The 25,485-nt window shown below is 45.4% G+C and overlaps 1 protein-coding gene across 2 annotated transcripts in view; it reads left to right on the top strand.

Moving 5' to 3' along the window:
- The window catches only part of AKT1 (AKT serine/threonine kinase 1), a 120,859-nt gene that overhangs the window by 20,231 nt on the left and 75,143 nt on the right, over positions 1-25,485 (top strand). For both annotated transcript variants that reach the window (XM_081193198.1, XM_081193197.1), the window contains exon 2: positions 789-950. In XM_081193198.1, the coding sequence (XP_081049324.1) occupies positions 905-950 (46 nt within the window). In that variant the 5' untranslated portion in view covers positions 789-904. The remainder of the gene's footprint in view (positions 1-788; positions 951-25,485) is intronic.

Below are 25,485 nucleotides of genomic sequence, written 5' to 3'. Positions count from 1 at the left end.
GGTTTAACCCATGAGGGTGGGGAGGGGAGAGGAAATACGTCAGGACTGAATGCTTCTTCCTGCAAATCCTTGCTTTGTGAAAGACTAGAATTGGTGGGTGCAAGGTTAGGCAAGTGCCCTTCTGCTTGATTTGCCCCACTCTGTAATCTATGGGTCTCCAGTGTGCTGCCTAAAGGGCACTTCGTTGGCATCGACCAGTAGTTGAGATTCCTGCGTTGCAGGGGGTTGGACTAGATGACCCCTGGGTCCCTTCCGACTCTTAAGGTTCTGTGATTTAAAACACACCGGGATCCTTCCAGCAGGGCAGTTGATGGTCGATGGCCCTGTTGGGTGAGTGAGGAGTCTAGCCTTGAGCAAGCATTACTGACCATTTCTCCTTTGCTTTGGCAAAGTTTAAATGCTGGGCCAATGTTAAAATTCGTTCCTAGGGAAATCTGCACTTTTTCCAGTACAAGGTCTTAATTCCAGAGGTCTCCCCTCTCTCTGGCTGATACGGTCAGTGCTCGTATCGAGGCTGCTTCTGTATTTTGCCTGACCGCTTGAACACGCAGGAATCCCCAAACAATTACGTCAGCTTCCCCTGTTTGCATTGGGGCGGTTCTCCTTCTCTGTTTTCATGTGTATTTTCCATTGCACCGTGTGTGTGTGTGTGTGTGTGTTTGTGTTTGTTTAACCAAAAGAGCTTTGGTCCTGGTTCTGTATTTATAATGGTCTTTGCATCTTTTATAACCTGTTTGGGTTAATCGATGTTGCCTTGTTTTTCACCCACCCCCCACCTTATCTTTCAGGAATAGCTGAGGAAGGGGAAAGAGGAAGACGGGGAGAAAGAGCTCAATCTCTGTGCACCGCTGTGGGCAAGCGTCTGTCTGGCTTCCATCGCTAGGTCGAGGGGGAATTTGCCATTATGAATGAAGTTGCAATAGTGAAAGAGGGCTGGCTCCACAAACGAGGTAAGTGCTGTTCCCTCCTCCCCTTCTCCACCTTTGCCGAAGCCGAGTAGTTCGGGATCAGTGCCTGGATGTGTTATAACTTATGCAAGTTGCAAGTAACTTGCCTTGGGTTCTTTGGTTGAGGTGTGTGATGATAGGAAAGTGAGACATCAGTGTAAGAAATACTGTATTTTTCGCCCCATAAGATGCACCTGACCATAAGACGCACCTAGTTTTTAGAGGGGGAATGCAAGAAAAAAAATATTATTTAAAGGGAGCGCTGAGCAGAGCCTGTATGCATCCCAGGCTCTGCTCAGCGCTCCCTTTCACGAGCTGCGTGGAGCATGTGTGCTGTGCTTGCAGGGTTTTCCTTGAGGAGGGAAAAGCCCCCAAGAGCTACACACACACTCCGCACAGCTCTTTAAAGGGAGCGCGGCTCTTGGGGGCTTTTCCAGGAGGTGGGGGAAGGGACTGAGGGGCTAAGCCAGAGAGGGAGCGTCGCGCAGCAATCCCTCTTGCTTTTCTGACTTCTGGGATAGCTGCGCAGCCTGCATTTGCTCCATTAGACGCACACACATCCCCCCTTATTTTTTAGGAGGGGAAAAGTGTGTCTTATAAAGCGAAAAATACGGTAAATTAATAAAATCGGGAGAAACATGGTCTATCTGAGCCACCCAGTGTAGGCCCCATTATGCATTTTAAACAGTCATGGCTTCCCCCAGAGAATTCTGGTTGTACTGTTGTTTGTTATGGGTGCTGTGAGTTGTATGGGGAACCCATTTCCCAGAGTTCCCTGGGAAGAAGGATCGATTGTTAAACCACTCTGAGAATTGTAGCTGTGTGAGCACTCCCCTAGTAACTCCCTTAACCAACTGCGGTTCCCAATATCCTTTGGGGCTGTTTAAAGGGGTATGATACTGCTTTAAATGTACAATGTGGATGGCACCATAGAGTAGGGTTGCCATATTACAAAAAGTTAAAATCTGAAATAGACAGTAGAAAAGGTGAACAGACAACAAAAGTTATTTAGCAGCTTTTTGGGGGACAAAGTTGTTGGGCTTTTTCTGCAAAAGCGCAAAAATTTGCAGCTTTTTGAGCTATTTTCTGACATGGGTTGCCGTGCATCCGTATTTTCTCGGGAGATTTTGGCGATTTCTGCCCGGACTCTGCTTGCGACTGCAGTATTCCGGCTATGTCCGGGGAATTCCAAACATATGGCAGCCCTACCTTTGAGGCTTCCAAATGTTTGTGTGAAGGGAGCTCACCAAAAGTTGGATGTTTCTGGTTCTGTATGTAATGGTTACAGGTTGTTGTTTTTTTTTAATAGAAAACTGACATATGTGAAATGCATCACACCCAGAATTTTAGGCTGTGCATTTGTGAGTTTGAATAGCACCCAATATGAGGACTTAGTTGATTCTTTTGAAGGAAGCTCATATCTAGTGCTGGAAGTGTTGAGGGCACATTTCAGCAGCACATTTTGCAAAGTTCTTCCTGGGAGTAAAAGCAGTCATGTAAAGGTCCTTGATTAAGAATGACCACAAGCTATAGGAAAAACACAGGGTGTTTGCAAACATTTGCAGGTGCAGTTGGGGGGTCTTGGTCACTTCAAAGCCCGTGATGATGAAAGAAAAATAGACAGTTTTGTTGAGTTGATGATGAATGTTCTAACAGGAGAAAACGCTTTAAAAATTCAGGTTTGTAAATGAGTTTTGTCGATTGGTTGACTCCTGATACAATTTGTGCTGATGATTAAGGGAAGTGAGCGATTTTATCTCTTATGAAAATGTTAATTCTTAACCTGCGTCTCCCATCACATGATACCCAAGGCACTTTACAGAATGTGTAGGGTCTTGAATCAGTAAACGAGTGAAATATTTTAAGTTTTTATCTAAAATCTTTTTAATCAAATTGCCAAACTACATTCTACTAATGGAGCATCGTCTGTCTCGGAAAGGAGCCCACCTCTTGCCCACAAAACACCCAGTGTTCGAAATTCCCCAGGCACATTTTGCTACTGGCACAGGTCCACCTGCGGCTACATGGAGATTTCTGGGCACCAGGTTGGTGGCCACAGTTTAAAAACCTCTGCTTTAGTCCGTAGTTAATACCATTTCCATTTCCACTGTGTTTCTCCTTGCATACTGAATTGTTGTAGGAGCAAGCTACAGTCAAGCAATGTAGTTGAGATCATGGAATCGTGGTGTTGGAAAAAGGACCCCAGCGGTCATCTAGTCTAACCCTCTGGCGTATAGGCATTCCGTTGTGGTCACCGTAACTCACGTTTAAGGTGCTGTTTGGCACCTAGCTTATATATCTGAGTTTCTAACACCACATGTTTATGGAAAACCCAGCATTAAGTCATAGATAGGCTATCAACCCCCATGGTGAGCTCTTATTCTGAGAATTAATGAACTTTAGGGTGGGATTTGAACCAAGTTTTTCCAGGTCCTGATCTAGCGCACTCTCAGTACAGTGGTGCCCCGCAAGACGAATGCCTCGCAAGACGGAAAACTCGCTAGACGAAAGAGTTTTCCGTTTTGGAGGTGCTTCGCAAAACGAATCTCCTATGGGCTTGCTTCGCAAGACGACAATGTCTTGCGAGTTCCTGCTGGTTCCCCCCCCCTTTTTCTAAGCCGCTAAGCCGCTTATCAGCTGATCCGATCAGCAGATAAGCCGCTAAAAGCTGCTAAAAGCCGCTAATCCGCTAATCCTTCAATGGGCTTGCTTCGCAAGACGAAAAAAACCGCTAGACAAAGAGAATCACAGAACGGATTCTTTTCGTCTTGCGAGGCACCACTGTATTATGCTCTTCTGCTTTTTCCCAAACTTTGCCTCAGAGACTGCACATGCTCGCTTAACTCTGGTTCCTGGTTTCAGCAACAACTTGTCTTGCAATACGGTTTTTAAATTTTGTGCTCACACCGTCAGGAGTTGTGGCCGGTGTTTACCTTTTGTTTTGTTTTTTGGCTGTTTTTCTGAGTGCGCCTTTTTAATAGCGGCTTTCCGTTCACAACAATGGCTGTGTAAAAATATACTTGGAGTGCAAAGAAACAAAAACAAGAACCTGGCTGGCTTTTGAAAAGAGCATCAAGGTTTTCAAGTGCACCGACCACAGGATGTTTCCAAAACCAGTCTCTGATATTTTGAGCTTGTGAAACATGCTCAGGCTATAATTACAACAAGGAAAGCTTACAGAAAGAAAATACAGATTATGAACTGTGGGTTGTATTCAGTGTTAGTCATGCTTAGAGTAGACCGCTTGAAATGAATGGACAAGGCTAACTCGGTTCCATTAGAATTAATGGGTAGAACTTACTTGGCTGCAGCTTTGCATGTTTGTTAAAATTATCTCCCTTTGAAAGGAAAACAAACCAGTGAACTGAGCCACTTGTGTTTCATTTTTTAAGATGCCCTCATCTGAACAGTATAGCGTATTTGCTGTTTTAATTGAGTTCTTCATCCAGTTACAGTTATATTTAGAGAGCTGCTGCGGTTTACAATTCGGGTTGCAAAATTCTTTGGAACTCTTGTGAATGGGAGGCACTTAAGCTTTTTGTATATAGGGCAGATGTGGGGAACCTTGAGGCCTCCAGATGTTGCAGAACTACAATTCCCATCATCCCTGGCCATTGGCTTTGCCAACATGGGTTGATGGCAGTTAATAATAATATCTTTACAGTGGTATCTCAGGTTAAGTACCTAATTCGTTCCGGAGGTCCGTACTTAACCTGAAACTGTTCTTAACCTGAAGCACCACTTTAGCTAATGGGGCCTCCTGCTGCCGCCGTGCCGCCGGAGCACAATTTCTGTTCTCATCCTGAAGCAAAGTTCTTAACCTGAAGCACTATTTCTGGGTTAGCGGAGTCTGTAACCTGAAGTGTATGTAACCTGAAGCATATGTAACCTGAAGCGTATGTAACCTTCAAAATCTAACGTACTTCAAAAATCTAGGATAGTACGCTGGAAGGATATTTGCTTGTGCTGTAAAATCTAACTTTTTTATTTTCTAAGCATTCATGAGAAGGGGCTGCTCATACCCATTGGTCCGTCTATTCAAGTTAGTAAGTTGAAAACTCATCAGACAACTTGGCTTGCCCCCTTCTGCCAGAAGATTGATCGGCCATGTGAATTTCATATCTGAGTTCAGGAATGCAGTGGCTGTGTACCTCTAAGCACATTGCAGAATTATATTTCGGAGCACAGCCGTATTAAGAGGTTTCCACTGTGGCCTCCCATGTGCCTTTCCCCTGCACTAAATGGAGAAATGAAATGAGACTCCTTCCTCTATGTCTGTCTTGGTAGTTCCTGGCAGAGGCATGAGTCAGTCACTTAAAGGAAGTGCTACTTCCAGGACAGCAGATGTTTGGTTTGTGGAAAGACCAGTCATCTCCCTGACCTCAAGCCAGAAGCTTGCAGATCTCATGAATGAACTCTTCAGCTTTCAATGGGTGTTGAGTAGCCCTGTGACCCTAATTGCAATAGCCCGGGGTTTAGTCATCTGCAAATACAGCAGCAGCTATTACCAATAACTTCCTCTGTTTCTCTTAGGGAATGCAGAGCGCAAGAAAAGCGCATAGCAGAAGCTGTGACAAGGGGAAGGGAGGGTCAGCATTGCCAGGAGCCTAGGATGTTGTCTTGTACAGGGCCAGACCATTGCTCCATCTAGCTCTGTATTTACCTACTCTGACTGGCAGACACTCTCCAGGGATTAAGCCTGTGAGCTTCTGTGCGCAAAGGGCCTGCTCTGCAACTGGGCAATAGCTCTTCCTTGTCATGACCACAAGTTGCGGGGAAAACATTTCTCTGTGTCCCTGTGTGCATATTACCTAAAATAGTACCTGCGGTAAGAGGGTGGTGTGGTGATGGTTGGAGGCGCTACATTTGATTTTTCAGTCCTGTGTATCCCAATGTCATATTTTCAGATGGCACCAAAATGTCGGAACGTCTTCCCTGGATAAGTTCTCGCCTTCCTTTTCCTGCTGCCCCTGGTGCTATGTGGGCAGAAGCTGCTGGTTCAGTCCCCAGCATTGCCAAGTAAGGATGAAAATTCTGGGGAGGTGAATGCAGTCAGTGTAAACAGTACAGTACTAGATCGACCAACAGTCTTCACTCCATATTAGAGTTGGGTTTTTGTTTTAAGCATTTTAAAAAGCACATTAGAAACATTTACAGTGGTACCTCGGGTTAAGTACTTAATTCGTTCCGGAGGTCCGTTCTTAACCTGAAACTGTTCTTAACCTGAAGCACCACTTTAGCTAATGGGGCCTCCTGCTGCTGCCGCGCCGCCGGAGCACGATTTCTGTTCTCATCCTGAAGCAAAGTTCTTAACCCAAGGTACTATTTCTGGGTTAGCGGAGTCTGTAACCTGAAGCGTATGTAACCCGAGGTACCACTGTATTGAAAGGTGGGCTATAAACAATTTAATTAACGAACAAGGCACACTCTTCGAATGTAAACTCTCTGCAAATCTAAAACATAGTTCAGTAAAAAATTAGGCAACTGCTTGATGGTGGTGGGGAATGTTAGGTGGAGAACGTTTTTGAGGACAAGTTTATAAAGGTGGTAACGGGAGGCTGAATGCATTATTTATTTCATAAGATTTTTATACTGTGTGATAGTAAGAAGACAAAACAAAACAAAAACAAAAGCATCATTCATTAGATTATATCCCACCTTTCCTCCAAGGAACTCAAGCTGGTGAATGTGGTCCCCCTGGCCATTTTTGTTCTGACAACACCCCTGCAAGGTAGGCTAGGCAAGACTGAGTGATAGTGGCTAGGCCTTCATTAGAGTGGTGGTTAGAATCTGGGTCTAATCCTGATGCTGAAGAATTCCCTTTGTTGCTATTAGCAACAGCATCTCTCCATGTGTTTGTGTGTGAGAGTGTGCAAAATCAATATTGTGTGATCTCCACAATCAGAACCAGCAGGACATAGTTGACTTACCGTGGTAAGCTTAAGGTTGATGGGGTAGCTGTACGTCTCATGTTGTGTTATGACACACTTCCTATAGCAGTCATTTTGTGTTATTGCCCCTGCCCTCCCAGCCTCATAGCAGCTATTTTTATGACCGGCACTTCCAGAACACTTTCAAAATTCAAAATGTGCCCATTGGTCCAGAAATGTGCCCATTGGCGACCATGTGCTAGTCTGGCACTGAGACATCAAAGTTGAGTTTAAGTGAAAATGCCCATGCCGTCTTTTAACAAAACAACAATCTGGAATTAACAGCTCACGTAGGGAATTATATATTGAAATGCAACAGGTTTTTGGAAAATGCAAGGGAACCATGATAAGCTGACTTAATCACCCCAAGATCTCCTTATAGCAACACTGACTCTCACGGGTGGGTGGGACGCTTGGGGTGGTGGGGAGGTCATTCTTCAGTCAGTATGTGGGGCAGAGAACCTGTCCGTGTGGTTGGAAGAAGGGAAAGGAGTTGTGCTGAATGCAGTAGAAGACTGATCTTGCGGCTTTGTTGCTCTTCTGTTTCAACCGTCAAATCGACCTTTTGGTGGTGGGCAGGATGCTGGGAGATATCAACTGAGGGCCAGATCACAGAATGCTCTGGTCATGGCTTGATGCATCAAGTTTTGTACTGAAGGGTAACTTGTCAAAAACTTCTGCTTAGCCATTGGAGGTAGTCGATGTTGGCAAGGACACACCTCGACTCCTGTCTTTATGAATACTCCTAATGGAAGGGGTGGGTAACCATTGGCCCTCCAGATGTTGCCAGACTCTTAACTCCCACCCTCCCCACTCAGTGATCAGGGTGGTGAGAGTTGTCCAACATCTGGAGGACCACAGTAGCATATGGTGCCAGTAATATCTGCACCAGGGATGAGGAACCTCTGGCCCTCAATATGTTGTTGAACTGCGAATCCCATAATCTCTTGACTATTGGCCATGCAAGCTGAGGCATGTTGGGAGTTAGATTCCCAACAACATCTGGTTCCCTATCCCTGTCTTATGACCTGAGCCAATGGGTTTTTCTCTTTTTTTCTGTTTTGCCATAATTCCTTCCTTCCAACTCCAGTTGGCTGGTACTGTGTCATCTCATGGGCCAAAGAAAGTATACACCCTCTACATTTGGGTTTCCCAAACTTGGGTTTCCTGCTGTTTTTTTGACTACAACTCCCATCATCCCTAGCTAGCAGGACCAGTGGCTGGGGATGATGGAAATTGTAGTTCAAAAACAGTTGGCTCTACATCATGAAGACCACCATTTAAAGGCACAATACTATTCCTAAACAGTTGTATGAATAGAACATATGTAAAAACACACACCACGTAAACATTTGTGTTTTGCAACTGCATTTAAGTAATAGTTTCGAAGACGAGGAAGAAGAAGACAGTCAGATAGGTTAAGGCTTAAGTGAGCAAGTTAAGTCATGAAATATCTGATGCTGAGGGAGACGAAGGGCAGCCATCAATAGACACAGTCTACCTCAATTCTGAGACAAAAGGGTTTGGAGTCAATGTTGGGGCACTAAGGGCAGGGGTGGGTACACTTCAGACATGTTGGTTTTTTCCTGCCTTTTTCTAGAACCCCAAGATTTACCAACCCCAAGTGCAAAACCCGCAGAGTTAGAATTAAAGAACAGGTTGCCTCCGAATGCATTCTGATCCTAGGGTTTTGTTTTCCGTGTCAGAAGAGAATTCAGCTCACTGTCCTTTCTCACAGAAGCCTGTGCCAGCTTAGCTTTTGTCTTTAAGAACGGTTTATGGTTTCAAGTCTCCTTCCTTACAGGCTTCCCATAGGCATCTCATGGGTCCCTGTGAGAACAGGATGCTGGAATAGGTGGGTCTTTGGTCTGATCCAGCAGGGCTCTTCCTATGTTCCTTTGTCCTTATGACTGCTGGATGTCCTCTGATTTTAATCGTCCTGTATTTTTTATTTGTTTGGTGTATCTTGTTATTGTACACCATCTGGGGACGCTTGCGTGACAGGCAGTAGATGAGTAATTGTAATAAACAAATTTTCAGATGGGCGAGTTATTTTGCTTTGGAGTCAGAAACCCTTGCTGATCGAATGCAAGCCACCCAGAGATCTACCAGCGCATCCTATCCTAACCTGTCCTGATCGGTAGGGTTATGCACTAACCTACAGTGGTACCTCGCAAGACGAATGCCTCGCAAGACGAAAAACGCGCAAGACGAAAGAGTTTTCCGTTTTTTGAGTCGTTCCGCAAGACGAATTTCCCTATGGGCTTGCTTCTCAAGACGAAACGTCTTGCGAGTTCTTGCGAGTTTGTTTCCTTTTTCTTAAAGCCGCTAAGCTGTTAATAGCCGCTAAGCCGCTAATAGCCGTGCTTCGCAAGACGAAAAAACCGCAAGACGAAGAGACTCGCGGAATGGATTAATTTCGTCTTGCGAGGCACCACTGTAATGCACTACACTTCACTCAGTGTTCGAAATTAGCCAGGCGCATTTTGTACCTGGTTATCAGCCACTTGCGACAAGTTATCGGCAAGTGAAGATTCTTGGGTGTTGGGACATCACCACCACCTGGAGGTGCATGTCTGGGGATCATTGGATCAGGACTGTTTTCACACACTGATACCGCATCCTGTAGATTTATATCAGTTATATTTTATCTTCACAGTCGGAATGAATTTCAGGTACCAAAATGCTTTTCCTGTGCAGCCTGAACAAGAGCGGTGAGCAACATTATAGTTAATTGTTGTCACTTGTCTTCACTTTCCCCCACCCCACTGCCCTGCTCACAGTTGTGAAGAATATTCTTAATGTTATGAACGGTCTTGTGTCACCGTTAAGAAAAAAGAGGTTGGAACAGGCCAATAAATATGTGGACTGTCCCTTGATCAAGTGACTTTTCTTCTTTAAGTTCTCAAAGCTCTTAACCTAGCTTAAGGTTGGCATCTGAACTAGCCAGATGGTTAACTGAGAATCAGTCACACTCCGTCTTAAAATAGGACTTTAGAGTTGTCCTGCCCCAAAATGACAACTAGTTCTTTTTTGGTGACTGTAACCTTGGTTTAAGGAGCCATTTGGCGCCCAGCTTATATAATATCTGAGTTTCCAACACTGATCAAACCTTTGCTGATTGGTAGGGTTATGCACTAACGTAATCTTCTTCGTGACCGAGTAAGATTGTCTTCCATAAACACAGTTTTAACATTGAGTCCGTAAGTGACTGTGGAGGCAAATTCTGGATCTACACGTCCTTCCACAGTGGGGACATTGGCTGCTGGGCAGGAGTTGATCACGGTGTGGATTTGCTAAGCGTGCCTTCCTCTTAGCACACTTCACTTCACTTAATGCAGCAAATGTCAAGAGCTTTGAGTGAATAGTTAACAGTCTGGAAGATCTGTTCAATGGTCTGACAGCTTCCTAAGGATCTAGAAATGTTGGACTTGGCAACACAGAGACAACCTAGTGAACTTTCACATAGAAGAGGATAAAGACGTCTTCTTTGCTGTTCCAGAGGGCAGGACTACATCTGATGGGCTTGTGCTGCAGGAGGGGTAGATCTTGGTTGAATGCAAGGAGAAACCTCTTGATGGCAAGACTGGACCACAAGGCCTTTCTAGCCCTGCATCCTGTTTCTAGTGGCCAAGCAGATACTTGCTCACGTGCCCTTAACTGGAAGGGGCAGGGGTGGTGAAGAGAAGGAATAAGTTGCCTAGTTCTGTTTGCCTGTGTAGTCATGTGAGGTTTGTTTTTTAAAAAAAACAAACAAACAAAATGGGATTGGAATATTTTCTTGTGCAAATTAGGCTAATTTGCATTGGAAGGTTTTCTGTTTGCATTGGAAAATTTTCTGCTGCCTTAGCGAGTGAACTAATTTAGCATGTTTGTTTTACTTTTATTTGGTAAACAAAGCTAAAAATAAAGCACACCATGTTAATTTATATTTGCTTTTATTTGCACCAATATGGCACAAAGCATATGAAATTTTTTTTGGGGGGGGGGGATGAAGGCACGCTTAATATGGTTTATATGTTAAATTGCGTACAGTGGTACCTCGCAAGACGAATGCATCGCAAGACGAAAAATGCGCAAGACGAAAGAGTTTTCCGTTTTTTGAGTCGTTCCGCAAGACGAATTTCCCTATGGGCTTGCTTCGCAAGACGAAACGTCTTGCGAGTTCTTGCGAGTTTGTTTCCTTTTTCTTAAAGCCGCTAAGCCGTTAATAGCCGCTAAGCCGTTAATAGCTGCTAAGCCGCTAATAGCCGTGCTTCGCAAGACGAAAAAACGGCAAGACGAAGAGACTCGCGGAACGGATTAATTTCGTCTTGCGAGGCACCACTGTAGACAATTTTATTAGAATGCTTGTGAACATTTAAAGACAATGCTAGGGACGATTACCTGAGAAACATTAAGTACAACTTTGAAACTGCCAATATTGCCTAATATTTTATTCGCAGTTGGTGGTAGACTTTCTACCTCACGTTGTGTGATAGGACTCCTTTGTATCTATGCATTGTATAATTTGAAAACAGGATTATTATACAATTATACTACAAGTATGGTAGTAGTTGCGCTACCAATTTGTTGTTTTTTAACATGCTAATGGGTTTTGTTTTTTGCAGAATGTATTTAATGGTAAATGTTTGGGTAGTGGCAGTCACTAGGGCAGTGATGGCCAAACTTGGCCCTCCATATGTTTTGGGACTACAACTCCCATCATCCCTAGCTAACAGGACCAGTGGTCAGGGATGATGGGAACTGTAGTCCCAAAGCAGCTGGCGGGCCAAGTCTGGCCATCACTGCGCTAGGAAAATAAAGAGCGGCCAGCATGTTTTGGAAACCAAAGGATGAGTTTAGCTGTATACATTTGGTTGGTAACAACAACAACAACAACAACAGCAGCAGCAGCAGCAACATTTCCTGTGCTTGAGAGTGAAGCAGTGGTCAAAAGGCCCTAGAATATGTTCTGAAGATACACAGTGCAGCCGCCCTACTGAAACTAAGCAGGCCAGGGTCATGTTAGCATCTGGGTGGCAGATCAACTGGGACTCGACTCTACACTCCATGGTGGATAGGCAGAATATAAATGCTGTGAAACTGTCGTGGGTTTTCTTTTTAAGATAAAGGATACAGTCCCTATCAGAAAGTGGCAGGCAGGTTGTTGTTGTTTAGTCGTTTAGTCGTGTCCGACTCTTCGTGACCCCATGGACCAGAGCCCGCCAGGCACTCCTGTCTTCCACTGCCTCCCACAGTTTGATCAGACTCATGTTTGTAGCTTCGAGAACACTGTCCAGCCATCTCGTCCTCTGTCGTCCCCTTCTCCTTGTGCCCTCAATCTTTCCTAACATCAGGGTCTTTTCCAGGGAGTCTTCTCTTCTCATGAGGTGGCCAAAGTATTGGCGCCTCAGCTTCACGATCTGTCCTTCCAGTGAGCACTCAGGGCTGATTTCCTTCAGAATGGAGAGGTTTGATCTTCTTGCAGTCCACGGGACTCTCAGGAGTCTCCTCCAACACCATAATTCAAAAGCATCAATTCTTCGACGAACAGCCTTCTTTATGGTCCAGCTCTCACTGCCATACATCACTAGGTAGGCAGGCAGGTAATGGGGAGCTAAGCTAGTGAAATGCAGATTTAATAGGGAAAACATACTTGGGGAGGGATTCACCTAACTAATTCTGTCAGTGGAAGCTCTGCACAAGGGCTTCTGCTTGCGCAACTGGGCTCCCCCCCATTTCCCTTCCTTCATGCACCTCCCCGACAGAATTTGTTCTTGGGGCTCAATAAATATGGGGGTCCGAATATGGCTCTTGGGAGTCAATAAAACCCCCAGGAAAGGGGAGGGGAGATTGTTCTGTCTGGCAAGCTGATAAGCTTGCACAGGCAAAGCGTTTGTTAATAGTGTGACGTTGAATTCCAACCTTAATTTCCAGCTTTTGACAATTTCTCTTTTTGGTGTGCAGAATTGGAATGTGCCTTGCCAAGGAGAGGATAGCTTAGTCCGAAGAGCATGAGACTCTTAATCTAGGGTCATGAGTTAAAGCCCCACTGCAAAGATTCCTTCATTGCAGTGGGTTTGGCTATAATAGATTATCCTCATGGTCCCTTCCAACTACAGTGGTACCTCGGGTTACATACGCTTCAGGTTACATATGCTTCAGGTTACAGACTCTGCTAACCCAGAGATAGTACCTCGGGTTAAGAACTTTGTTTCAGGATGAGAACAGAAATCGTGCTCCGGCGGCACAGTGGCAGCAGGAGGCCCCATTAGCTAAAGTGGTGCTTCAGGTTAAGAACAGTTTCAGGTTAAGAACGGACCTCTGGAACGAATTAAGTACTTAACCTGAGGTACCACTATATGTGATTCTATGTAGTCTTACCTCTTCCTTTAAGACAGGATTATAGATTAGTTCTGGAAGAAACTTCAGAGTACTCTTTGTCAACCTGGTGCTCTCCAGATGTTTTGAACTGGGGATGATGGCAGTTGTAGTTCAAAACATCCAGAGGGCTTCAGGTTAGTGAATATGCTCTAGGCAAGTGCTTCTTCTCAACCTTTTTTGGTCTGGCAACCTACAAATCCAAATTTGCTTATTATGATGACTCATCAGATTATTGCCACGTGAATTGTGGACCTCAGGTCTTTGGCGGCTGTGTGCATTTTCACTTCTAGTTGGCCCTATTTTATAACCGTTACTTGAGCCTCCAAAGCAAAAACTTTATTAGCGCCCCTGTTAATATGCGCTTACAAAATTATTCACTGTTCCGTTTCTCAAAATGTGAGAACAGCAACCACCTGAATGCAGGATGTTCCTTCATAAATTGTGTTGTTGTGGAGATTAAATGCGGAGGGGGAGAGCCATGTATATAACCTTGAGCTCCTTGGAGGAAAAGGTTTGATATAAATGCAATAAATAAATAAGTTACAGGTTTATTCTAAAAACATGCATTTAGGCAGTGTTAAATATAATGAGCTGTTAACATTTTAAACATCTTTATTATCGATAAAGTCTATTTTGGCAAGTGTCAGCTGAATGGCTGGGATTGTATTTTGCCAATGAGTACCTTAGGGCAGAGGGACGCGGGTGGCGCTGTGGGTTAAACCACAGAGCCTAGGGCTTGCCGATCAGAAGGTCGGTGGTTTGAATCCCCGTGATGGGGTGAGCTCCCGTTGCTCGGTCCCTGCTCCTGCCAACCTAGCAGTTCGAAAGCACGTCAAAGTGCAAGTAAATAAATAGGTACTGCTCCGGCGGGAAGGTAAACGGCGTTTCCGTGTGCTGCTCTGGTTCGCCAGAAGCGGCTTAGTCATGCTGGCCACATGACCCGGAAGCTGTATGCCGGCTCCCTCGGCCAGTAAAGCGAGATGATCGCTGCAACCCCAGAGTCGGTCACGACTGGACCTAATGGTCAGGGGTCCCTTTACCTTTACCTTTTTACCTTAGGGCAGATTGTTGTCAGATGCACTCTGTTGTTGTTGTTGTTGTTGTTCTTCTTCTTCTTCTTCTTCTTCTTCTTCTTCTTCTTCTTCTTCTTCTTCTTCTTCTTCTTCTTCCTCCTCCTCCTCCTCCTCCTCCTCCTCCTCCTCCTCCTCCTCTATTTTGTCTTTGTAGCAGTCAGTGCTGGAAAACCTGTTTTGTAAAATTATGTACAGTACTACCAAACGTCAGCAGCACAGATACTGCTCCATCAGCAAGCTCCTGGTACTCAGTGGTAGCCGCTAAAATTTGGTAACCGCATTTCCAAAAATTTATCTTTGTAGGTCTTACCGCACGACAATTCAAAGAGTTCCTTCTTTTTTTGCAGACAAAGACAACTTCGTGACATCAGTTGCAATTGGGTTTTGCTTGCACTCGCTGAGAAACCAGTAGGCAAATTTCCCATGTAGTAAATCCCAAGTGGCTGATGGTTGTTTGCTTAATGCTTGTTTGCTTAATGCTAGCTTTTAATCTCATACGGTTTATCTTCCCGTGAAACATGAAGTTCTGTCACGCATGGGAAAGTTGTCTGTTGTTCCCTTTCAAACCCAAGCTGCCCAGAGCTCCATTTTAAACATGAAAACTCCCAACTTCTGCTACACGAGTAAAGAGGTTTCCGTCCTTGCCTCGTCAACTGATTCAGCTTAACCAAACGGGTCTGCAAGGTATACTGGTGTTGACCAAATGACTTGGAACGAGTCTCTGACCCCCCTGACAGCCAGCAAACCTCTGTGTGAAGCAATAAGTATACACATTCGGAACCCATCTCTGAACATAAGATGTCACATAAAAATGCATTGAAGCGAACTGGCTTTGATAAAGTTTATACTTGCCAACACCTTTTTATGTCCTGCATGAAGTACTGCACCTAGCTCTTTGGCTGCCGATGCTTCGCAATTTATGAAGCAGTTATAAGATACAGCATCGGGATCTACATTTATAACTCGCCGTACTAACCGTAAATGTTGACTTGCCATTGCTGCCACTCCATCTGTGGTGGCACCAACACACTTAAACCAGTCCAAACCACTTTCAGTCGCAAACGTCTCTTAACAATCGAGAATTTTTCTTCCGTGGTTTGTGTTGGCACCTCTGAAACTTGCTTCCTCAATAACCGCATTGACGGGATTAACAAAGCGTACCTAAATCATAAGTGTTGAGCAATTTCCAACATCAGCTGAGTCATCTCAACTGTATTGCAAAGTAGGTTTCAACATATATTGATTAACTGTTCATTCACAGTACAGTGGACGCTCGGGTTGTGAACGTGATCCGTGCGGAATGCACGTTCACAACCCACAGCGTTCACAACCCGCGCTTGCACACTCACGGGTTGCGATTCGGCGCTTCTGCACATGCGCAAAGCATGATTTAGCGCTTCTGTGCATGCGTGACCCCCCTGAAACCCGGAAGTAACCCTTTCTGGGTTTCAGCCATCTGCAACCCAAATAAACGCAACCTGAAGTGTCTGTAACCCGAGGTATGACTGTATCTGGCATTGCAGAAATTCGATGACCGCTGGCGTTATTCGAAAGAGGAACGACATGCATCTCGCTCACTGTGTGCTCTCCTAAGGCTTAGAATCATAGAATAGTAGAATTGGAAGGGATCCCAAGGGTCATTTTGTCCAACTCCCTGCAGTGCAGGATTCTCACTTGTTTTCAACAGTGTCTGCAGCAGATGGCAAAATAAGCTCTTTGGCTGTAGTGTGTGGCTTCTTCACTCTTCCTGTAAGTAGTAAAAGGTAAAGGGTCCCCTGACCATTAGGTCCAGTTGTGGCCGACTCTGGGGTTGCGACGCTCATCTCGCTTTATTGGCCGAGGGAGCCGGCATACAGCTTCCGGGTAATGTGGCCAGCATGACTAAGCCGCTTCTGGCGAACCAGAGCAGCACACGGAAACGCCGTTTACCTTCCCGCCGGAGCAGTACCTATTTATCTACTTGCACTTTGACGTTCTTTCGAACTGCTAGGTTGGCAGGAGCAGGGACCGAGCAACGGGAGCTCACCCCGACGCGGGGATTCAAACCACCAATCTTCTGATCGGCAAGTCCTAGGCTCTGTGGTTTAACCCACAGCGCCACCTGCGTCCCTTTCCTGTAGCTACCTCCAAATATCCTTTTAGTACTGCAAAATTTATTGGAGCCATTTTCACAAGCGATCACTTGCTGCCATTTCATTAGGTCATGTCTTCTGGGAATACTTAATTGGTTTTGTTTTGGGTTCACTGCGCTTGGTTTTCTGGTGTTGTATCAGCTTTGAGTGTTTCCTTCTAACCTTAGCCAGCACTCTTAACAAAGTACACATTGTGGTGTTTTAGCTCGATCTTCTGGACCAGCGTGAACGAAACCAAACTTTAGATAAGATTATATCGTATGTGTATTTTGGGCCCTTGTCACCAGTGCACAATGTCTTTGCGGCTGGTTTATCTGCTAAATCCTTGTTGTCATCTAGATCTGTCTGCTAGTGCTGACAGAGACCAAGCAAGACCTACGTTCAGGAGGATTTCTGCATTTCAGATATTTTATCATCATCAGCCTGTAAAGGTGAAGATACTATTTCTTATTTTGACTAGGCAAACTTCAAATCACTTGTAGCTAACTCTGGGCTTCTCCAGTTTTCACAAGGATTGCCTCATATCTGCAACTCAGTGGGTGGCTTAATCTGGTTCATTTGCTTTTTTTAAAAAAAATACTTTTTATTATTTTCCTAAGTTGCGTATCAAATATAACTAATCAAAAATGTAACAAAAGCAAAAAAAGGACCATAACCTACTGAACAAAATCAGAAATGAAAATACTAAGAGGTTTTTATGCACAGACACTGCAGAAAAAAATCTGATAAATGCAGAGATGCAGTTTTTAAATAAATAAAAAGAGAAAACAAATATCTAAACAAGGCCATGTATTGGAGTAGACCCTAGGGATACTGGTTCAGTAGGGCCTGCAGTACAGATTTTCAGTTCTGGCTGCTGCTAACCCAGAGGCAACGGGACAGTTTTTGAGATTATATGGTATCATTGTTTGGGTACTGGTGAGCGCTGAATTGGGGGACAAATGTACAGCTTTCTATTCTTTTCTTTTTTAAAAGCAGGATAACCCCGACCTTTCTATTTTCCTGACTTAAAACATCATTGTACAGTCAGATACAGGTCTTGGCTCATGCTTTTCCTAGCCAGCAAGGAACGTGAAAATCCTTCAGCAGCAGCAGCCCTTAGTCCTTAGTTCTACAAAGTTCTTATCTACTGTACAGGGAAGATGCACAGTTAGTTCTCTCTCAGATTAGAAAGAGATCACAGGACAGACCACAACTCTTTTTGGGGGGCCTTTAGGTTTCTCATTTTATCATCACAACTACCTTGTGAGGTGGGTTAGTCTCACTAGTCCAATGTGGCCCAGCAAGCATCTTGGCTAAGTGTGCACTCAGACCCTGGTTTTCCACCTCCTACACCATTGGTAGCTAGTCCCCTTGGCATATGGAGCCCAAAGAGTGCCCCTACCCACTCCACCTTCCCAGTGCTTTTGCTGATGCTTCTGTGGCATGCCCCGGGGGGACCCCCTGAGGTTCACCTAGGGGAATTGGCTCTGCCTGTTGCTCCTAGCTGTTGCCATGCATGCACCATAGAACACTTCCAACACTTTTTGTGTTTTGTAGCTGAGCAACAAAGAGCATTTGCATGGGTTTGAAGGTCCATGGTTCAATCTCCAGCGTCACCGGTAGAGATGGGAATGGCCCCTGTCTAAATAGACCAGTCATCGGACTCTGTATAAAAGTAGCTTTCTACATTTCCACATTGCCTGGATAGAGACCTGCTTGTTTTGGGGATGGGAGTTGTCCTCTTTCTGAAATTCTGGAGAGGTGGTGTTGCTAATAACCATAGACAATACAGTGGTACCTCAGGTTAAGTGCTGAATTTGTTCCGGAGGTCCGTACTTAACCTGAAACTGTTTTTAACCTGAAGCACCACTTAGCTAATGGGGCCTCCTGCTGCTGCTGCTGCACCGCCGGAGCACGATTTCTGTTCTCAACCTGAAGCAAAGTTCTTAACCTGAAGCACTATTTCTGGGTTAGTGGAGTCTGTAAACTGAAGCGTATGTAACCTGAAGCGTATGTAACCTGAGGTACCACTGTACTGAGCTTGAAGGCCCATTGGTCTGACTCTGTATAAGTCAGTGTATTATTTTCCTGAATATTGCAGTGGAAAATAGCTAGAGGTGGGTAAACTATCTTAGACACAAATATATGTGCTAACCCGTAGTCACTTGGCTTCTGCGTGAGATTTGAACTACTTCTAGTCTTCGTCTGACTTACTCCATAGTCAGAATTCCCCCAGAATACCAATAGGACATTCAGCAGCAATCATGTCAACTGTGGTTAGAGCAGCCGTTTCTCGGGGCCACATTTTCAGAATAAAAATTTGCTAGTGCCACAACGAATTTTTTAATTGATGAGAAATGCACTGGAAAACAAAAATACTGAACATTCTTGCTGGCCAGATTTCCATGTTTTAAACAACAGGTGTGTTTTCATCTTGTTTGAAAATCCCCGCTTGGCGATGAACCTCACTGGGTGACCTTGGGCCATTCGCGGCCTGTCAACCTAACCTACCTCCCAGGATTGTTGTGAGGGCAAAATGAGGAGAACTATGTAACTAGAAAATTCCTCCAGAGCATTCAGGAACATGTCAGGTTCCATTGCTCTCTTGAGAGTGGGCCATGCTGGGCAACAAGGGTGGTCAGTAGACCAGTAGCATCCCCACTCTCTCTCTTTGGCCCAGCTGCAGACCCTCTTAAGCCCACCCCAAGATAAAAAGCTTTTATGAAAAAATATCCAAATATGAACTAAAGTGGAGAAGGAAACAGTAAATGTAGATTTTTTAATTGGATGAAGCACAACCAGTGATCTAAAACATTGGTCGTGCTAAGGATCTGTTGGTGCAATGATTTTTTTCTTGCAAGATGAAACCTTCTCCTCCTTCCACAGATCCCTAAATCTGTTCTGGGTTTCCCTCCAAAGGAGATTTGGGGACTTTACCGGGGGATCCCCTTGCACTAGGTCAAGAGGCTGCTCAGTGACACAATAACATCAGATAAGGAACCAGGCCCGATACAGTTTTAGAGCTGAATTCTACAATACGTTCTTAATCTGAATTTCCAGAGCCTAGGAGCTAGCTCTGTAATTGCTGTTGTATTCATATTTTCCAGATTCTTGGAATGAAGCAAGTGTTGCCACTTTTATCTGCAAATAAACCTCAACCAGGATCCCGCTTCTAGTAATGTCTTATAATTCAGTTCCACTTTTTAAAAGTTGTTTAGATAGCAGCCTGTCACTGGGAACCCAATGAGCATTATTGCTCAGTGAGAAGTGGGTCTTCCACATTCTCTCTCTCTCAAACCCCCCCCCCCCATTCTAACTTAATAATTAAATGCAGAACTTACTGGGTTTGGGATGGGGGGGTGTGGGAAGAGAAGGGAAAAGTGCTCCTTTTACTGGGAGCAGGGAAATGAAGTAACCCTGCAGTATAATGGTCTTTTGTGACACTAGAAAAAGTGTGCTGTGCCAAAGTTATGGTAAGAATTTTGTAGGTTTTCTGGCTTCTGGAACAGTTCCTTCCTCTGTTATAACTTTTTCCAGCATTAAAAGCACACGAGAGTAGAATAGCTTATTTTTCTTTTTCTTTTCTTTTTTAAAAAAACAGAAAGTACCCAGCCAACGGACAAGGCAAACATTCATGTCTAAAACGAAACCGGCCATTCACATGACGCAGCTAGTTTGGACATAAACATACTGTTGTTGGTCTTTGCCCTGCAGGGTAAATCCTTTGGACTTCCTGCACCCTTCAGAAAGCGAGCCGCCGCTGTCATTGGAAGAGCAGAGCAAGCATCGGCCTGTGAAACTCGGGTGGGGAGCTTTGCTGAAGAACAAAAAACCCTCTTCTGTAGTTTCTCCGGGTACAGGCAAGGGCAGTCTGCTCCAACTTGCTCCACCGGTGGCAGCTGCCTTTGTGCCGAACATCTGCAAGAAGCGGAGCAGCTTGTCGCTTTTGACCGCTGTAATTCTTTCCCTGCCTGTCGTTTTGTTTTAATCTTAGCACCTTTAAATCCTGCCTTCCAGACTGGTTCGTCCTCAAGGCAGTTTACCACAGTTTGTTTAAATCAGTACAAGGATTATCACATTCTTGTCACCACTAATAATAATAATAATAATAATAATAATAATAATAATAATAATAATCAGAGCTAATAAGAAAAAAACTATATAACAGGGGTGTCAAACTCAAATTCATTGGGGGCCGCATCAGCAGTTTGGTCACCCACAAAAGGCCGGTTGTATCTATAGGACAATGTGTCCACTCCTTATTATCATAAATTATTGTCACTGCATTCAATTATTACTGTTTTTTGTAATAATGTAAGTAATAACTAAGGGACGCGGGTGGTGCTGTGGGTAAAACCTCAGCGCCTAGGACTTGCCGATCGCATGGTCGGTGGTTCGAATCCGTGTGGCGGGGTGCACTCCTGTCGTTCGGTCCCAGCGCCTGCCAACCTAGCAGTTCGAAAGCACCCCTGGGTGCAAGTAGGTAAATAGGGACCGCTTACCAGCGGGAAGGTAAACGGCGTTCCGTGTGCTGCTCTGGCTCACCAGATGCAGCTTGTCACGCTGGCCACGTGACCCGGAAGTGTCTGCGGACAGCGCTGGCTCCCGGCCTCTAGAGTGAGATGAGCGCACAACCCTAGAGTCTGGCAAGACTGGCCCAAACGGGCAGGGGTACCTTTACCTTTTTAAGTAATAACTAGCTCTGAAAAGCAGAAACATAGTCAGAATAATGGCAAGTAGATATTCAAATGTACACGGCTGGCTATTGCGGATATTGCGAATTCCCACAGGTTCCTCTCCTTCTCCCTGGGAGCAAAACTCCAGAAACAATAAGTGAACTAGGCAAGAATTTGCTTCCTCTTCTTGCCCCCACCCCCATACCAGTCGCCTCAAGATCTCTCCTCCTCACTCTGCCTAACAGTAGGGCCGGCCCCAAACTCATCCTCGCCAGGCCCCTTTTCGTTCTTGTTTTTATTGCCAGGCTTCTGCACCTTGGGGCTTCTGAGGGAAGCAGCAGACACACAGCCTGCCCTTCTCCCTGCCTGCTGCGGAACAGCTCGGCCTCTTGGACCAAAGCAGGAACACGGAAGCCGCCTAAGCGACCCCTCTCCTCTTCCTCCTCCTTGCTGCCTGCCAGCTGGGCTGGCGGCTTGGAGGGAGTGGGGAAGGGGCCGGGTGTGGGGAGGGGAGGGGGCAGGGCTGCCTGCTGCAGCCACTCTGCTGCCACATGCCCCAGTCCCGGGAGGGAGAGGGAAAAAGAAGGCGCTGCTCCGGCGGAGGGATACAGCGCGCCGTATAAAAAGCGCGCCGTGCAGCCTCACACCTACAGCATTTTTGGCGAAGCCTAACCGGAGCCCAGCTTCTTCTCACCCTGCCGCTCCCGTGCATTTGCTAGCTTTGGCGGCTGCGCCGGGGACTCGGTCAGCCCCGCGTCCTGGAGCTCGGCTGGCGAGCTTGTGTGGCTGATCTTCGCGTTGGAGGAGGGGGGGCGGGCGGGCTGCGGCGCAGCTGGATCGCCGACCCTCTTTGGGCACAGCTGGCCCGGATCGATGGTCTCTATCGCCTGCCTTCCCCCACCCCATTCAAGGCTGCCTGCGCTGCGGGGTCTGCTCGGATGTCCTAAGAGGGGGGTGGGGGTGGCGAGGGAGCCCTGACTTGCGCTTTCACTCCCGACCCTTGATCCTTCTTGCCCAACCCAAATCTTCACCTTCCAACTCAGCCACCCACGCGCCCTCTTCCCAGCTCCGGGGCTTGTTGCAGTTCTCCCTTCCTCTCCGCAGCAAAAGGAAGGGAGGGGAATAAAAACCCGGGGCTGCGGCCGGTTCCTGTCTTTCAGAGAAGCCGCTTGCCCAGAACTAGAATATAAGTAGATATTCAAATGTACACGGGCCACATGACGAGGTCTGGCGGGCCGGATTTGGCCCGCGGGCCTTGTGCTTGACACCCGTGCTATATAAGATCGTCAACAACGCCCCCCCCAAACGCTATATTTAAAAGCTCAAAAAGCTTTGCTAAATAATGTTTCCAGCTGGTGTGTAAATGACCGTCTGGGGAGAGAATCCTACTGATAGGGAGCCATCGCAAAGAAGGCTCCGTCCTTTGTAAGCTATGCACAACGTAGCTGTGCTTTCATTCACTGTACAGTGGTACCTCTGGGTACAAACTTAATTTTTTCCGGAGGTCCGTTCTTAACCTGAAACTGTTCTTAACCTGAGGTACCACTTTAGCTAATGGGGCCTCCCGCTGCCGCTGTGTGATTTTTGTTCTCATCCTGAGGTAAAGTTCTCAACCCGAGGTACTACTTCCGGGTTAGCAGAGTTTGTAACCTGAAGCGTTTGTAACCCAAGGTGTTTGTAACCCGAGGTACCACTGTATAAGCAGCAGTTGTCTAAACCAGGGCTCTCCCAAAAATTTAGTTCCATGGTCTTCATTCCCTCCTGGGCCAACTTTCCAGGAGCTGCAACCCAGCAGGAAAGGGAAATTGGTCGTTACCCTTCAAGTTGATGTTCAGGTTTCTACAATAGGTGGCAAAATGCTTAGCTCAGTTTCTGTCACTTCTCTCTCAATTCCTTTACTTAGTTAATGATAGGTGTCACAGTTAAAATACTTTTGACACAGCACAGTTTCCTTCACAGCTTTGCTTCATGAGCAAGGGGCACTTTTTGTCAGGTACCCAGCCTCTTAACAATCCCACTCCTGAGCTATTTCCAAATAGTATAACAGACCTTGGGGTTTCACCACACCCCTTTTAACTGGTTTGAGTCTTCCTTTCCTAGAAGATCTCACCCTTCCTGGTTGGAATGAGACCCAAGTAGACCGTATCTATATAGCTTCTACTGATCTCCTGGCTCAAACTCTTGTCTGACGAGAGTTGTCTTTACAGTGGCAGGTGAGGGGGTTTGTTGTTCTTCCCAGGATGCTGACCCCTGCCTCCTGCCATGAGATGCAGTCTGGCGATGTCTTAAAAGAAGCTTTTTAAAATTATTTTTTAAAAAGTGCATTTATTCTTATGATGGAATCAACTTGCATGCATGTGTATCTATAAGTAAGCTGAATGCTGGACAGTTGTATTACAAATTGAACTCCATATACAAATACAATTGAATAGCTGTACAATATATAATAACTAAGAAACCAATTAAAATAGAGTTGAAATACCATATATGAGAAATAAAAGAAGCAATTAAAATGCGATTAAAAGATACACAGCACCTACCACAGCACAGTGGAAAAGGCTAAATAAATGGATAAATCAATCAATCATCATGTGGTCCACCATGACCGTCAGTGAGTTTCAAGCAGCCCATGGGTGGGCAGCAAAAGTTTGGGAACAACTCTGTTAGTCTGTAAGTGTTTTTGAGCCCATCGGCACAGGGATGAACAATTTCGTTTCAAACGGTTGTATTTGGATTGGGAATGGGTGAGAGAGCAGTGTAGTGGTTGTAGAGGAAAGACCTTCAAGTTTCCTGAAATTAAATACCAGGAAGAACTTTCTGATAGTTTAAGAGCTTTGTGGGTGGCGCTGTGGGTTAAACCACAGAGCCTAGGACTCGCCGATCAGAAGGTCGGCGGTTCAAATCCCCGCGACGGGGTGAGCTCCCATTGCTCAGTCCCTGCTCCTGCCAACCTAGCAGTTCGAAAGCACACCAGCACAAGTAGATAAGTAGGTACTGCTCCGGCAGGAAGGTAAACGGCGTTTCCGTGCGCTGCTCTGGTTCGCCAGAAGCGGCTTAGTCATGCTGGCCACATGACCTGGAAGCTGTCTGCGGACAAACACCGGCTCTCTCGGCCAATAAAGCGAGATGAGCACTGCAACCCCAGAGTCGGTCACGATTGGACCTAATGGTCAGGGGTCCCTTTACCTTTTTTAAAGAGCTTTGTGACTGTGGAACTGACTCCCTGGGGAGGTTGTGGACTCTCCTTCCCTGGTGAATCACCAAAATGCATTAAAACCAGAAATGTTTGGTTCATAATCACATTTGCAGCAGCAGATAAATCAGAACAAACTTCCTTGCACATAGTAATATCCCAAGATATTATGGGAAAATAGGCTCTGGGGCTGAGAGCAGCCCCAAGTCAAGTCTTACTGAATCAAGATATGAGTGCGCCTTTTGACGGTATATGCAACCTCTTTGCTCAAGCATGCTAGGAAACCAGGAAGTCTTCCACTAACCAGTTTTCTTGTTTTTATTCATACCAAGAAACTTTGGTTAACGCCTTCGGAGCAAGTTAAGAAGTTGTGGCTTGAAATGGAGTTAATACTCTTGCTTGTTCTGAAACTGTTAACCATAGTTCCCTGGGAAACTCTAGCTAATAAAGGGCTTCCTGGGTTGTTTGTTGTTTTGTGCAAAGGAAGAAGCAAAAGCTGATGAGCATATGCCCTAAATGCTCATTCAAATCTTAGCTAACTAAACCAAGAAATGATCGTCCGAGCTCCCATAACGTATGTGTTTTCTAACCTGATTTCCCCCCCTAAATTACTTGAAGATCATTTTCCAAGATGGTTTGAGTATCAAAATCAACTGCTCCTTTCTCTTTCTTCTCTTGACTCCTTTAGAGTCTTCCTCAATAATATTGTTCAGTTTTTTCTTTGGGCACAGTACGAGAGATGCTGGGTTCACATGGAATGCTGCACCATTGTTTCCTGGTTTTCAGCAAACCGTAATTTGCTACTACACCCAAACCAGCAGACAGACTGTGACTTTGGCTTGCCCTGCCAACGATAGTTTCCTAGTTTAGATGTGACTTGCTGCAAGCCAGGAAGTTCTGATATTGGGTATTTTAAAAAAATAAAATAAAAGAAATCTAGAGAAATGCAAAGGAATGGATTCTGGATGTGGAAAGACAATATTCAGAGGCACCATCAGCTTTCCCCCTGACATGTTCTAGGGCTGCCTGTGGAGGATTGATGGGAACAGAAGGACTTGCCTGAACCTCTACTTACACAGTCTTCACCCAAACCAGTTTACTTTTCAATGCCCTTAATTGTCCCAGTGGTATGACATATTGATAAAAATGGGGTCCCGTCATCACAGGGTGACCAAGTTGATTTATC

This window comes from Podarcis bocagei (assembly GCF_964188305.1).
Source record: "Podarcis bocagei genome assembly, chromosome: 1".
Taxonomy (NCBI): domain Eukaryota; kingdom Metazoa; phylum Chordata; class Lepidosauria; order Squamata; family Lacertidae; genus Podarcis; species Podarcis bocagei.
Note: the sequence above shows the minus strand (reverse complement) of the source record. Positions and strands in the feature narration are given on the sequence as shown.